Source organism: Vipera ursinii (assembly GCF_947247035.1).
Source record: "Vipera ursinii genome assembly, chromosome: 1".
NCBI lineage: Eukaryota > Metazoa > Chordata > Lepidosauria > Squamata > Viperidae > Vipera > Vipera ursinii.
Genome location: NC_139512.1, coordinates 32,847,631 through 32,863,589, shown reverse-complemented (window position 1 = coordinate 32,863,589; position 15,959 = coordinate 32,847,631). Strand labels below are relative to the sequence as shown.

General features: G+C 38.0%; 1 protein-coding gene across 1 annotated transcript in view; it reads left to right on the top strand.

Moving 5' to 3' along the window:
• Positions 1–15,959, top strand: part of ASPG (asparaginase) — an 87,313-nt gene that overhangs the window by 11,138 nt on the left and 60,216 nt on the right. Inside the window, exons 4-6 of the mRNA XM_083353122.1 lie at positions 1,922–2,047; positions 3,365–3,448; positions 7,787–7,913. Of these exons, the coding sequence (XP_083209248.1) occupies positions 1,922–2,047; positions 3,365–3,448; positions 7,787–7,913 (337 nt within the window). The remainder of the gene's footprint in view (positions 1–1,921; positions 2,048–3,364; positions 3,449–7,786; positions 7,914–15,959) is intronic.

Genomic DNA, 15,959 nt, shown 5'->3' with positions numbered 1-15,959 from the left:
ATAGTTCTTTTTTTAAAAAATAATAATTATACTGGTTATGACTTTTTAGCTAACTTTTGCTATATTAATGTTTCTGACTTTTGACTGCATGATTTTGTAATCTGCCCAGAGAACTTTGATTGTTGGACAGATAAAAAAATAGCAAATTAATATTTGCAAATATACTTGCCATTGTAAGCCAGAAATCCTTCTAATTTGAAAGTCTTCTGCAATTTGTTTTACTTTTGATCTACTTTCCTTTGCTTTATTGAAAATTTAATTATTTCAGGCATAAAAACAAAGATTGTTGCCAGTTCTACCTCAGAAACAAATGATTAGATATAAACAATGTTGTCTTCCGCATTATGGGAGGTCAGATATCGTAGTACAATGGCAATGGACATGACATCTCTAATTTAAAAGAAGTCAGGTGATGAGAAGGGTTTGCTTGAAATCTTAGAAACCTATTGCCTGTCAGACAATTAGTCTTGGACCAAAAAAAAAAATCAATGATCTGATTCTGCATACCACTAATTGTATTATTTTAAGATTGACAAATGATAGCTTAGAATTTACCATTAGCCATCTGGGAGATAAAGTATATCCAAGTGTATATTCAATCTTTGACAATGTAAATTTCTAATTTTATTTAAAGAAAACACTGTGGGTATGTGTGCGTCTGTCTATTTTCTGTACTGTCTTATGAACAGACGAGGGCAGTCTTCCGTTAGCATTTGGCACATTTGGTGTCTGGTAAGGATGGTATTTTTTCTGTATCCACTATTACAATAGCTCCAGTTTGCTTAGTCTGCTCCCATAAATGGTATAATCCCCAAAGTAAAAGCAAGAACAAGGAATCAGACCATATGATTCATTTACATATGTTAACATTCCTGTTTTAAAGCTACTGCTAAGCTTTTCTTAATTAGCAGTCTTCCTCTGGTTAAGGACATATCATTAATATTTATACACCAAAGAACAAGTCTTTGAATGTTGTCATAATTAGTGACTGAGAAAAAACCTCTCACTAGATTTTATGTTGTCTGTATTCTTTAAGAATTAATTATGTTTTTTCTTAGAAGCTAGACAGGCATACTCAAATAAATAAGGGATTATTGATCATATTTTCTTGTATTGGTCAGACATAAGGGCTGTCCTCTGCTGGGGCTTTTCAAGTCCTTCCTTTGTTTGTATTTTTCAGTCTATGTTTTAGCATCCATTTGTGCGAGGACGGGGGGAAAAAAATCTTTATCTATTCTGCAGGAACAGGCAGACCTGGCTGATAGAGATCAGATCATAAGTCTCCAACATTCAGTCATTCCTCCATCTTGAATGTTCTCTAACTCAGACATGTCAAACTCGCGATGTCACGTGATGTCGCACAACGTATTGGAGCTTTTTCTCCATTGTCGGCAATGGGGTGGGTGTGGCTTTCACGTGACGCATCCAGCCTATGGGCTGGCAGTTTGAACACCCCTGCTCTAACTGATGTGGACTCCTTTAGTCCCAGGCAACACATCCAACTCATCTAGTGGATGCCATGTTGGAATGTTTTGCCATGATAACTTTTTAAATGTACATTTGGAGAGACATTTTTGTCCTCTCTACCTGCTTTTTAGAGATCAGACAAACAAATTCTAATATCATCTGCACTGAAAGAACCTCTCCACTATAAATGAGAGGTCAGTTTTATTTTGTTGTACTGAAAGCAAACTAAATTACATTGGTTTTAAATTACCTTGCCCTCTGCTATTTAATTCTAAATTAATAACTTTTTGCTTGGTTGGTGTTGATTTTATTGATATAAATGCAACAAGCATGACCTCTGTCCATCACCATTTTATATCCCACAATTCTCAAAAAGTCTGTATTATTTAAATACTGATTATTTTGTCCCTTTGACTGTTTCTCTCACCACAATCAATTTGTTTTCAATTTGCAGGCAAACTATGAGAAGTATGATGGATTTGTGATTCTCCATGGCACAGATACAATGGCTTATACATCTTCAGCATTGTCCTTCATGTGTGAGAATCTGGGTAAAACCGTAATCTTGACAGGATCTCAGGTAAGAAATTTTCAGTTAAACAATATATTTGTATTGAAAAATAAGTTTTGACTATAGAAGACATTTTTTTAAATTCTTATTCATTACAATTTTTCCACCCCTATTTGCACATGGAATATAGTGATTGAGAAATGATGTGGACAATTCATGACCTTATATGGCTGTGTTGGCGAACCTATGGCACGCATGCCACAAATGGCACGCAGAGCCCTCTCTGTGGGCACACGCGCTGTCACCCCAGTCCTAGGCCTTCAGCTGGATTTTATAAAACCTTTTCGGTTTAGGCCTCCACTGCCATGTGCAAAAAAGGTTCAATCAATCATCAATTTCAACTTCTGGTGGGGAAAAAAAGATCTCGCAAAGTTGGAATTGATTGATTGAACTGTTTAATTCCCACCCAGTTTGCCGTTAGCACCACAGCCATGCCCACCCAGTGGGCATCACCCACTGATTGGGCCATGCCCATCTGGCACCTGACAATACAAAAATGGGTTTTGGTTTGCAGTTTGGGCACTCGGTCTCTAAAAGGTTCGCCATCAGTGTTATGTGGTGATCTTTTTTAAATTGGAAATATCCTGAAAAACAGCTAGTTTGATTGAGATATTGGTAATGCTGAAGGTTTGTTTTATTTTTTAATCTTCTCCCTTTTCCTGATTCAAATTGTTCCTCCTTACCCTTGGCATTATTATTGCTGGACCTTGCAACAGTTTTAAAAGGATTATTTCTATCAGGGAACAATGTTTTGGGAAGAAGTAATGAATCCCTTCCATTTAATCATCACTGCAAATCATCTTAGCTCTTTACGGTGGTTTTGCGAAGAAAGGACAATTAAAAGGGGATCCAGTAAAATACCTTACTTTTACAGACCATTTGCTATTTAATTGCTTGCCACAAGACTGTTCATGATTGTCATGAACCATTGGTGGAAATTTGACTTTTGCATTAGCTAAAGCTTTAAAATAAAATGCAAAGAAATAGGCTAAATTTTGGGGAGGATTGTAGTGATCCCTCTTCCACTTTGAATTATTTCCTCTCCCACCCCAACATGGAGAGTATGGTAAAATTCAAGGATAACTTCATGAGGTGTGGAAGAAAGTATTTTACATTCCAAACGAGAAATTCCACCATCTGCCATAGTTGAGATGAAGAAATACAACCATGTTCCAATAAATCATACGTTAAGAGAATGCTTCATAAATAATGCATGGCTTTACACTCACTTTGTATTGTGTCGACTGGAGTTGCTCTCTCTCTTGTTGCTGAGTGCCTATGATTTCTTTTTTAACAGCAATTGGCTATCATTTCTCTCTTTTCTAGATACCAATATATGAACTGAGGAATGATGGCAGAGCCAACCTGTTGGGGGCGTTGTTGATTGCTGGACAGTTTGTAATTCCTGAGGTCTGTTCCTCCTTTTTTTAAAAATTGCTTTTAGACTCTTTGTTCCCTGTAAGGGCTGCATTGTAGATCATGACTGGGGTGGTGGGGAGGTTGTTTCAGAAATATTTTGATTGATAAAAATAATATCAGAGCATGCAAACAGCAACAAAAGAGTAATTACACAGAACTTTAATTTATATATATATATATATATATATATATATATATATATATATATATATATATATATATATATATATATATATATATATAAAATTTAAAAATACTTGATTCCCTATTGATTCAACATTACTATATGGCAAGAAAAACTAATTACACAGGTACAGAGGTACAGAACAAGCAGTACCTGGCTCAGCAAAAGTAGTACCAGTGAGAGGAATTCAGGCCCTAGTTTGGGGGCAAGGTGCACCCCTAAAAATCAGGCTAGGGCGGGGCTGGGGGAGTGGAGTTGCCCCACGCGCCCCACACCTGCTATCATTGCAACCAGGCCTCCCATGAATCGACACCTGCCTCGCCTTGCTGGCCCACTTCTGCGGCGCCCCACGGCCTGTATTTTGCTGTCAATCTGTAGCTAGGTTCTCGGCTGCAGAGGCCTTTCCAGAAGGTCTCTGATAGCAAAATGGAGAATACCGTGCATGTCAATCTGGAGCGCCATTCTCAGCTGCAGAGGCATTTCTTTCTGCCACAGAAGAACTGGGCTGGCTGAGTGGGGCTGTCGGTGTCGCCGCTGTAAGGTGAGACTGTGGAAAAGACCCCCCCCAAAAAATAAGTTCCGGTGCCTCTTTTGGAGGCAAAAAAGAAAGAAAAAAAAGAAAGACCGTGACTTATTCTTGGGGAAACACAGTAGTTGCCAAAAAGACCAATGTATTCTTAGGCTGCATCATCACAGGGATAGCATCAAGATCACAGGAATTGATAGTACCACTCTATATTGCACTAGTAAGGTCACACCTGGTATACTGCATCCAGTTCTGCTTACCATGATACAAAAAAGAGGCTGAAGTTCTAAAGAGAGTACAGAGAAGAGCAACAAAGATAAGTGGTCCAGAGGCTAAACTGTATGAAGAATGACTAAGGGAACTAGATACCGTATTTTCCGGCGTATAAGATGACTTTTTAACCCATGAAAATCATCTCAAAAGTTGGGGGGTCGTCTTATACACCCAGTCGTCTTATACGCCAGAAAATCAGTGAGCCCGGGAAGGCACGCCCTCCCCTCTCACTGTGGAGGAAGCAGGGCAGGCTGGCGTCTGGCGGGAGCCAGCAGGGCAGTCCTGCGCACGCGTGCGCTCCCCGGCTGTTAAGGAGCACTCCTTAGCATCCGGGGAGTGCGCACGTGCGCAGGACTGCCCTGCCAGCTCCCGCCAGACGCCAGCCTGCCCTGCTTCCTCCACAGTGAGAGGGGAGGGCGTGCCTTCCTGGGCTCCCTGATTTTCCGGCATATAAGACGAAAAATCTTGAAAATCATCTCAAAAGTTGGGGGGGTCGTCTTATACGCCCAGTCGTCTTACACGCCGGAAAATACGGTATGTTTAGTTTAGCCTAATGAAGAGAAGGCTTAGCATAATAGCAGTCTTCCAATACTTGAAGCGCTGCCACAGGGAAGAGGAGGTTGATTTATTCTCCAAAGCAGCTGAGAGCAGAACAAGAAGCAATGTGGGGAAGCTCATCAGAGGGCATCCAACCTGGAACTAAGGAGAAATTTCCTGACAGTGAAAACAATTAGTGAAGCAGCTTGTCTCCTGGAGTTGTGGACACTCTGTTGCTGCTTTTTCTAGGAAAAGATTGATCCATGGTGGAATAAGGGCTCCAAGGTCCTTCCAGCCCTATGATTCTACAAAAAAGGATTCCCTGTAGACTTTACTCTGCTAGTTGTTGCTGACTGCAGGGGATGGTGCTCATCTCTGTTTCTATTGAGCCAGCATTGTCTGAAGACATTTCTTCAGTCATGTGGCCAGCATGACATCACGGAGCACTGTTACTTTCCCACCAAAGTGGTACCTATTTATCTATTTGCATTTTGCATGCTTTCAAACTGTTGGGTTGGCAGGAGCTAGAGTGAAAATGGGGGATCACCCGATCGCATGGCGCTCAGGTCTCAGACCTGGACTGATGTTTTTCTAACCAACAAACCCAGCTTTTTAACCACTGAGCCACCACCCATTCTATATGACTGCTAAAAAGAGAAATGCACTTTTAGGCAGCCTCAATAGAGCTGGACTTTTCAAATCATGGGAAGTAATTGATTATGTGCCATCAAATTGGTCTTGACTCTTAATGACCATATACATAGATTTTATCCATGATTCTCTGTCCCCAACCTGATCCTTCATGTTTTCCAACAGTGCTGTAAAGTGCTGTAATTGAATCCATCCACCTTGCTATTTGTTATCCTCCTTTTTTATCTTTCCCATCAATAAAGCTTCTTCTGAAAGTTAGCACTTACATAATATGTTTAGAGTATGATAATCTAAGCCTGGTCATTTGTGCCTTCAGTGAGAACCCTGGGTTGATTTGTTCAGTGATCCATTTGTTCATTTTTTAGCTATCAATGATCTCTCTGAAATCTCCAACACTAAAGTTCATAAGCATCAGGATTTGTTATTTCACTTTTATAGAATGTCACAATTTTTTTTTATATATCAACATCAGGATATATTTTCCAAGACCTTCATTGCTACTCTGCAACATTCAGCAGAGTGTTTTTTTTATAGAAAATTTTATTAAATGTACATTTAAAAACAAAAGTGGACATGATTCAACTTCCCTGGCTACAACACTACTATTAGTATTACCTTATGTTACAGAAAGAAATAACAAAAACTTAAAATACATTCTATGACAGGACAGAGTATAACAAACTGTACATATAACATCTGTAATTTTTTTTAGTAAACTGTCTTTCAGTTGTCAGCGTTATATTTACATATCTTTTCAGTTGTGTCCTGATATAGGTGCTGATAAGAAATCCTTACATTATCAACTAATCAAACAATAGCCATCTCAGCGATCCTCCTTATCTCTAACCAATTGTACAAATTTTGCCAAATTTCCTAATACTACGTTTCAGTCTTATTTTTGATCTCTAGGGTTAACCTGTCCATATCGGCACAGGATAAAATTTTATCTATTATTTCTTCTTCGGTGGGTGTTTCCTTTCTTTTCCATTTTTGGGCATATGCCAATCTTATTCAGCAGAGTGTTTTGACTGCTGATTCTTTTACTGTTGATACCTGATCCTAAAAGGCAAACGTTATTCACCAGTTCAGTATCTTCATTGCCAATTTTAATGGGAAATAATAGCTTATCTATGTTTTGCATTGGTGAAGTTCCTACTTCTGTTGCCCAGAGGTATTGTCTAGGTCTTGGCACCACACTTTAAGAAACACTTAAAGAAATTACAGGAAAGCAGATTCTGCTTGAATGTTAGAGCTGATGAGTTCCAATATTACAAATAGTAGTTTCCTGCAGTACACATAAGAATATTGGATTTCCCAATCATTTTAATGGTTATATAGGTACTGCCTATTCTCGCAGTTAGTTTTTTTAAAAAAACAAAAGTTACTACTATAAGGTCCTTCTACTTCAGTGAGACATTGCTTAATATACAGCCTCAAACAATAAATGGCTGTCAAAAATCAACTTCATAAGGTTTGAAATTTACCAATTATTGGAATTAAATATGATTGGAAAATGCATAGATTATTTCAGATGTGATGAATCTATGGCCTTCCACATGTGTCTAGTATACAGCTTTTAGTATTCCTCAACACTGACTCTGGTCTAGAGTGATTGGAAAATTACTTAGTAAAAAAAGGTTTCCCACTCTGAATTTCCATGGGGATTAATCTGTAGTGGCATAACGACCAATAGGCTGTGACAATCTGGACACAGGGAAACCCAGAAACCTGACTGATATCTAGGTAAACTCATTTTCTACTTGCCTTTCTAGTAACTCAATGTTGTCTGCTCTGTCAAGAATATCAACACTTCTGGAGGGACTTTGCACATTATTAAAAGCCCATTCCACCCCCTTTAAAATAACTTCAGAGATCCATCACAAATCTTGAGAGCTGCCAAACCTGTTCTTGGAAGGAAATCTCACAAGGAGTTTACTTGTATTTTGTTGTCAAAATTCAAGAAAGACACAGCACTTTTCAAAGCAGCCAAGAGATAAAAACCCTCCTACATAATCTTAATTATATTTATAACTCTCTCTAAAGTAGTTTTCATTGTATAGAAAGAAAAGACAACTTTATATGTGTGTATGTTTTAATCTGCTGGATATTTTAATTACAAGGCTTGCACACTGACATACTTCTTTTCTCATCCTTGTAGGTGTGCCTGTACTTTGATAATAAACTGTACAGGGGAAACCGGGTGACTAAGATGGATGCAGGGAGTTTCAGTGCCTTTTCCTCACCTAACCTGCCTCCGCTTGCAAATGCTGAGGTTGATATTATAAGTAAGGAATGATGTGATTTCAACTTTCAGGCTGTAGTTAATCTGTAACCCTTTCCTGGAGTGTGGCCACATGAGACCAGGTTGTTCAAGCATCTTTATCTTTTATTTATGAGGTTATTTTCATTTATTTGTTTGTTTGTTTGCCAGTACTAAAATAAGCACCTGAATTCTCTCTTTATTCATTACAGACACGATATGAAACCAGTGGTGGGATTCAAATATGTGAACAACCGGGTATCTGTGTGGATGCCACTTCCGGAAGTCTGTTCTGGGCCTGGGCAACAAAAAATTAGCTACCGGTTCTGCTTGAAGTGGTGCGAATCGGCTGAATCCCACCACTGTATGAAACCTATTTCATATATGGATCCCTTTTGAATGATATGATCGACATAACTTATAGTTTATCGTACTTGCAACTGCTTGTCCAATTATTCCTCCTTATTGTCTCTTCAAATGTCCCTCTAAAAACACCATTGTCAAGGAATTTTTGACTCACTGGTTTTCAATTTCACTTGCTGGCAACCAGACAAACAAACCTGAAGCAATGTCTGGTTAATGAAAGTAGAAGTTGAAGGCAGGTGATAATGTCTGGTTAATGAAAGTAGAAGTTGAAGGCAGGCAACCTCAAGTGAGGTTGTTGGAGAGCAGTGTTTTCAGTACCTTGTGAGTTCTGCTTGTAACAGAGTACCGTATATAATCCCTGAAGAAGGATTGACTAATGTTCATTTTTGTTGACAAAATGCATACTTCTGTTGGTTAGAATAGGACATAACATACTGTATTCCCAAGGCCCTTGGAGAATAAAAGCACAACTGAATTCCACTTCAGTTAAAGTTATTTAAAACTGAACTGAATTCATATCTCCATGCCTCAATAACAGGGTTCACTAGCAGTTCTTGGTAATTCTGTATTGATGCCATGGTCCTTCTTCACCCAAGGAATACGATTAGGTAGCACATACAGTAAAGTGACATGCATGAAATTTACATTTTAAGTCTAAATGATTTATTGCATTAAAAGATTTTATAACCAAAGTGCTTAAATCTAGCAGTGAATATTTAGAAATTAAATCTCCAATAGAAGGGTAAACATTTTACCTGTCCTGTTCTCCTGGCAAAAATGCTCCTTGATTTTAAATAAGTGCTAATGATTCATTAGAGGGAGGACAAACATATCATTTTCACATATTGGACTAAAACAAGTCTGACTTGTTTAGTTTTGACTGACAGTGATAGCATAGATATAGATATAATCTTTACTTGTATTTAAGCATATATGGACCAACTTATTCAATGAGCCAGGTTTAGAACAAATATGACTTAGTGCAATGCTAAGTCCATATCACCTAGCTTAAGTTAAAGTCTCTGTTGATTTATTTTGACTTTTGGTAGCTGCTCAAAAATATCCATCTAGCTTTCTTGGCATCAATACAAAGTGGTTTGCTATCATTTTTTCTAGGATGATTTCTTAACTTCCCAGTTAGTCCCTGGAGATCTCCAATCCAAATATTACCAGGCCAATTCTGCTTGGGAGCCCAAACCAAGCAAGGGCAGTCAGATGCTGCCACTTGCTGAGACAGTTGGCAGAGATTTCATTAAAGCAGAAAGAGAATAACTTTCTTGGTAAAGAGAACATTGAGATTCCCAGAGCGAGAACTAACCCTATGTTCAATATGCCAGATATAAGTGCAAATTTGAATCTTGCTTGCTAGATGTTCTCTGTTGGAACAGTTATCTTTTGGCAGAAGCTGGACATCCCATCTGTGAGAGATGCTAGCTTTGATACATAGAACAGTCTGGATGACCTTAAAGAAACCATTTAATGTTCAGCTGCTGTAGGGAATACTATGTTGCCTTGCATGATAGTAAATCTAGATTTATGAGGCAGTAACAGGATGTGATAAACAAGGTGAAGTCCCATCCCTTTTTTATGTATCACATAAAAAAGCAAAAGTTTGATCGCAGCATTGTGGCCCACCACCCTGACTTTTTTAACCACACAACCTATTAGAGAGTTGTGACCAGTCTGAATTCACTGTTTAACATTCTTCTATAATTTACATATTTGTTTCATTAAACAACATAAATTTTAAAAAATCCAACTCAGAACCATTAAACTAGAATTTTTATGAACCAGTTCTAGGCAGTCCTATTCAGCTTAAATATCTCGAGCCCCTTGTGAACAGATAAGCAATGGGTATTTCCACCCCTGCCCAATAAATACAAGCATATTTATACATAACTATTGTTTGGATGGATTAGGCTACCTTTGCCTTTAAGAACTTGTGTCTATTATTTTCAGTAATAGCACATATATAATTTTGTTCTGGCCAGGAGAAGGTGGCTATATTTGTCTTGTATGTGTCCTCTCTTGTATGTTTCTTTGTCTTGTATTATTTGTATGTGTCTTGCCTTGCCAGTTCAGAACTTCCACTATTGGCTGTTCAGAGTTTTCTAGCTCCTTGTTGCCTCTCTGTACTAGGAATGAACATGCAAAGTTATGTAATTGAGGTTAAACTACTTTCAGCCTAGCAGGGGAAGGGATGAAAAAACAGTGTCAGGTCTTCCCAGCAGATTGGAACTAGCTGAAAGTTGCATTTCAGGTTTGATTTTGCAGATGGATTCCCCACTCCCTCCCTCTTAGGGAGGGGTCACTTTTCAAAGCTATTGTACTCCTTTAAAGGAAAGAATTCAAACCTGTATGGCAGCATGAATCCAGCTTTACTGCTTTCTAGAATACTGTATGAGTAGATTAGTTTGGTCTCTTCAGCTCTCAGATATGGTTTCTTTTATCGCACGCGACCTTGCTGGCAATACTTTATAGCGTGCTGGGTTTTCGCAGCTTGTCTGCTTGATCTCAGTAAGAGAGACCTGCTTCTTCTTGTTCTGTGTGTTTTGAAATGAAAGTCTTTCCAGATACTGAATAATGGAAGGCAGCCAGCATAAGTGCTTCTGCTTTTTTAAACCTCTCAAGTATACACTCCCAAGGACTGCAAAAGCCACCTAACTCGATTATGTAACCTGATGGGTAATATATCTTCACCACCTAGAGTGGGAGGAAATGAAGCAAGTGAAATTTTCCTCATCACTTTTTCTTCATCCCAGTACATGTTTAATTATTATACATGCTTAATTATTGCACATCAGACTGCTGTTAAAGGATTAGGAGCTCAGCCAAATCTACAAACGTGCATTTGGATGCCATCATTAATAGGGTGCACCTGCTGGTTATCTTGGACTTATGTTTTCTTGCAGTAGTCAAGGGATGGGCAACCTGTGGGCCAGGAAAAAAAAGGGGGTGTTATAACATTCTTCCCAGACACAGAAGATATAGATAGCACCCTTAGGGCTGCTCTTAGGTTACCAAGATTCAGTAGTCAAACAGGTTGGCTCACACATCTCCTGATTTAATTGCTGAATGCCAGATTAGTTCACAATAAAAGTATTTTATATCCATGATCTTCTTGTGGATCATCAGGCTGGTCTGGTTGTGTTGTAGTAGAGACCACGATAGGAGAGATGTGTGGCCTGAATTTAACCTATATAAGCCTGCCTGGAGATGTTGTACAACATCAAGGTAGATTGTGTGGTAGAATTACAGTCATCTATAGGGAATACATTCCCTCTCCATTAACCAGATTCCTCAGAGACTATACTTTGTGGTAGGTTGAGGGAATAGAGTGCTTTGTTGCTAGTCCAACAACTCATTGATTATGCTGGTGCTCTTCAATAGGGTCCTTAGAATCTTAGGATTTGGTGCTTGTGGATCTCAATGCCCATGCTGTTGATCCTGGAAATGGACTAACTGAGAACCTCATGGCCATTAAAAATACAACAGAAGCCAGATACACTATGCAGCAGTTGATCTGTTTTTTTCTTTTGAGTTGCTGGAAAGTGAAGTGATAGTTAAAGAGGGAAAGTTACTCCTTTGTCATGATTGGATCACTTCCTGTTATGATTTAGATAGATTGCCATTCCTATCTTCAGGAGTAAGGATCTACTATGCTTCCTAAGACTTATGAAATTGTTTCAGTTCCTGAAAGCTATTACCACATCCCTCCTCCACTATAGAAACCTTAACCATAGAAGTAGTGAGAGTTCACAGGGCTCCTTGGTTTAGTGAAAAGCATATAGGAATGAAATGGGGGGTGGGGATATAATTGAAGCATAGATGTTAAAAATCTCAATGTGAATATAATTGCACTTACTATGTGGTACGGTACTTATGAAGTCAAAGACAACACTTGTGTTCACAGCACTAATTATGGTGTCAAAGAGCCCACTGTATCCCACTGAATTACCCAGCTGAACTTTTCCAAAGATTGTCAATGTGACATTTTGTCAAGTTTTAGCTGGCAGAAGCAAAACAATAAGTTTGTCATGCACTTTATTGGCAAAGTTGCTGAAGTCTGCCAAAACTAGGAGAGGTTGTCAGCACACCATCTGATTATTTGCTATAGAATCACTTTTGCCAGTGAGACTTGAATAGATTGACAAAGTTCTTCAAGATATTTTCTTGATTATCTGTCCTTTTGATTTTTGTTCTTAGTGGGTCTCAGAATCAAGCTAGTTAAGAATATGAGAATGGGTTAAGAGAGTAATGGATGTCACATTAATGGAAGGAAAGATGACAACAGATTTGAAGATATCCAGGAATATCTCTTGTCAACATTCCCTTTTGGGGTAGGATTTGGTGAACTGATAACTGGTGAATTGTGATAATAATAGATGTTATAGATTTTTCTGGACCCATCACAGACCAGCACAGAATGTAGCTTGGTTACTTTGGTAATTAACCTTATATAGGAGTAAGGCAGGGACGTATCATCATGTTGATTCTTCTATTTAGCAGTTTTTGATGCTGTTGATATAGAATCATACTGAGGCATCTTTGTGAGTTGAAAATTGAAGGCATTGTTTCATAGTGGTTCCATTCCTACCCGTGGTGCTGTTTCTAAATAAGGGGTTGTTGGTGGGTGACTTTTGTAAAGCCTTGTAACAGTTGTGGTGTGTACTTCCACAAGGTTCATCTTGCCCGGCATTCTTGAATATCTATATGAAGCTGCTAGTAGAAATCCTTCAGGCATTTGGAATGAAGTTTCATCAGTAAATATATAATAGTCAACCAGCCCAAGGAACCAGCAGTAGCATTGGAACTACTGTATCAGCGATTTCAGGTTGTGATGGAATGGATAAAGACTGATAGAATGTGAGTGAAATTCTCTGGCTAACTGGTTCTTATTTTTAGGAATTGGCTTTAAATCCTATACTCTCCTATAAAAACATTTTGCAAACCTAATTTTCACTGGAGGCACAGTGACCTAAGTGTCCAGTATGCACAACTAGTTAACTTTGTCCACCTTTGAGTGTAGATAGCTGCACATCAGTAGTATACGCACTAGCAATCTCAATTAGATTGTTGCAATGTACTCTGTTCAGCTGCCATCTTATATATGGCAGTCAAGGTAGTATGGGGACTCAGAAGATGGCTGAACTTTACTCCATCTCTTCAAACACTACTCTGGCTGCCAATAATATACTACTTGCTACTACTTAAGGTAGTGACATCTATGAATTTCTAAAAATGGCTGTGGACATGGAAGCTGAGAGACCAGCTCATCTGATATTGAGAATATCACAATATTTTCAAAGTGTTTATATGTTTAATAATATTTTAAGTTTATTTTAACGTCTGGAGAATTAATATTCTAAGCATGATTCTGTTGTTAAGCCATCCTATACTCCAAAAGGTGGTAGCTGATTTAAGGAAGAAGCGTATTCTTGATGGAAAATGTTCCCAAACTCTACGGGCCTGATACAGCTTTCTAATCCCTTATTGTACTATACAATAATTCTCAGGTGACTAAAAAATACAAGAAGAAAAAGCTAAAAGGCAAACAGCTTGTGTAAGTATTAATGTCCACATCTACATTTCATCACTTGTTGAGTGCAACATGAAGTGGCTTGTATCACAGATCTAAATCAAAACAGAAATGCCATGATGTTATAACATTACCTCAAATGTAATATAATTAAGATGTCAGATTGCATGTCATTAATGTGTGTAGGTGTATGTCGGGCCTTTGTTGCCTCTTCAAAAAACTATGTTCATTCCAGCCCACTACTATAGTTTTATTTGGAGTGCTCAGTTGGGCCAGTGACAAGTCCAGTCTTCCAGAGTTGATACTTCTTAATGTGCTGGACTACAACAGCCACCTTCCCTAGCCATCAGATTACTGGGTTAGGCAAGTATGGCCTAGACCACTCGATAATGCTTCTTCCAAATCTGAAAAGGACTCAAGAGATATAATAAGCACATTGGTCATTCTTAAGGAGAACTTTTATCCAGCTCTCACTCTAGTGTTTTAGGGATCAAACACTGCAACTTTGAATGGGCTCATCTAATAAATAGCTTAGATTGAAGTAAGGAATCATGAGCTGAAGAAGCTTCTTGAATGAGAAGTGAAATGTTTTCAAACAAAAGAATCAAGAAAGTCCAATTGCTTTTTGGAAAAAGCATCTTTGAGACAATCATGACATGGATGATTTAAAATATCCATAGACATTAAGGATTCATTTTTTTCTGTTTCCAAATATATCTTTTGCTAATGAAAAAGTGTCTTGAGTTGCTTCAACTATAATCCCTTGTTTATGTCCAAGCACTGGCAACAACTACTAGAAGAAACAGCACCTGTTAGTAGAGTTGCCATTGCTAGAATATATCCTGGGGTTTGTTTCTCCATTTGAAGAAAACTATGTTTACTGTAGATTGCCACAAAGATTTTTTTTGGGGGGGGAGCTCTTGAGGTAGTATGCCCCAAAACTTGTAAAATACCATTCTATGGATTAAAACAATCTTTGTTGCTGGTATAATCCCCCCCATCCAATATGAAGTAATGGTTAAGGTATTGCAACCAGATGGAGAGCCCAGTTGTAAGAACCCATTCAACCTCTGAATTTACTAAGGAATTATATTCACTGTCAAGCCAGCCTACCTCATAAATTTTATTATTTATTATTTATGTATTTATCCTTATTTTAAGGATAAAATTATGAGACACCCCCCTTTGTAAGTCCTCAAGTTAAGATGGGATATAAATTCAGCAAATGAATGAATGAATGAAAGAAATGGAAGTAATTGGTTACATTCAAGTTCAGAAACAGATATGAAAAAATTCATTTCCATGGCTTTTCCCAATTGTGTGTTTTCATCTTGTCATCTTGTGTTTTTTCATTCGAAGTGAATATGGCTAATGTATGTCATCTCAGAAATGTTGTTTCTGATTAAATACACACACAGTTTCTAACACTAAATCAGATACATTCAGAAGGAGAACCTGGCAATATTTTTTTCATATCTTCTGAGAAAGAAAGTCTTTCCGGGAAAGTTGATGCCAGCCACACTGATGCCAGAAAACAAATTCATCTACAATTGCTGCAAACATTTGACTCAGATATAATGATACTTGCATGAAATATGATGCTGTATCTTTTGCTTTCAAAACTGAAATCAGTCTTGTCCTTTCCATTATAGGGCTTAACTGATAACAGAAACTTGCTGAAATACAGACTTACGTGCTACTTTTAATTGCCTTAGTATCTCTTCTAAGTCACATTCCACTATTTGTAAGACATGTATCCTCATCTGAAATCTTTTGAAGAGGCCTAATTCAAATAGTTCCTTGAAGTTAAAGATAAAAAGATTTTTAAATATTCACTGCATAGATAAGATACTGCCAATGCAACTGTGATAGAATAATATCATTTTAGGACATCTCTGTTCTCTAGAGGAGCATTCTGATTTGGCCATCAACAATCCCTGTTTGTGTTATTTTTTATTTTTAATGCTCATTTTTATTTAATTTTGCATTTATTTACAGTTATGTAATGACCCTATCCAATTTTCCATCCTAGGTGCTTCATAAAATATATGTTGTTGTTGTTAGTTGCAAAGTTGTGTCTGACTCATAGCGACCCCATGGACAACATTCTTCCAGGCCTTCTTGTCCTCTACCGTCTTCTGGAGTCCATTTAAGCTCACGCCTACT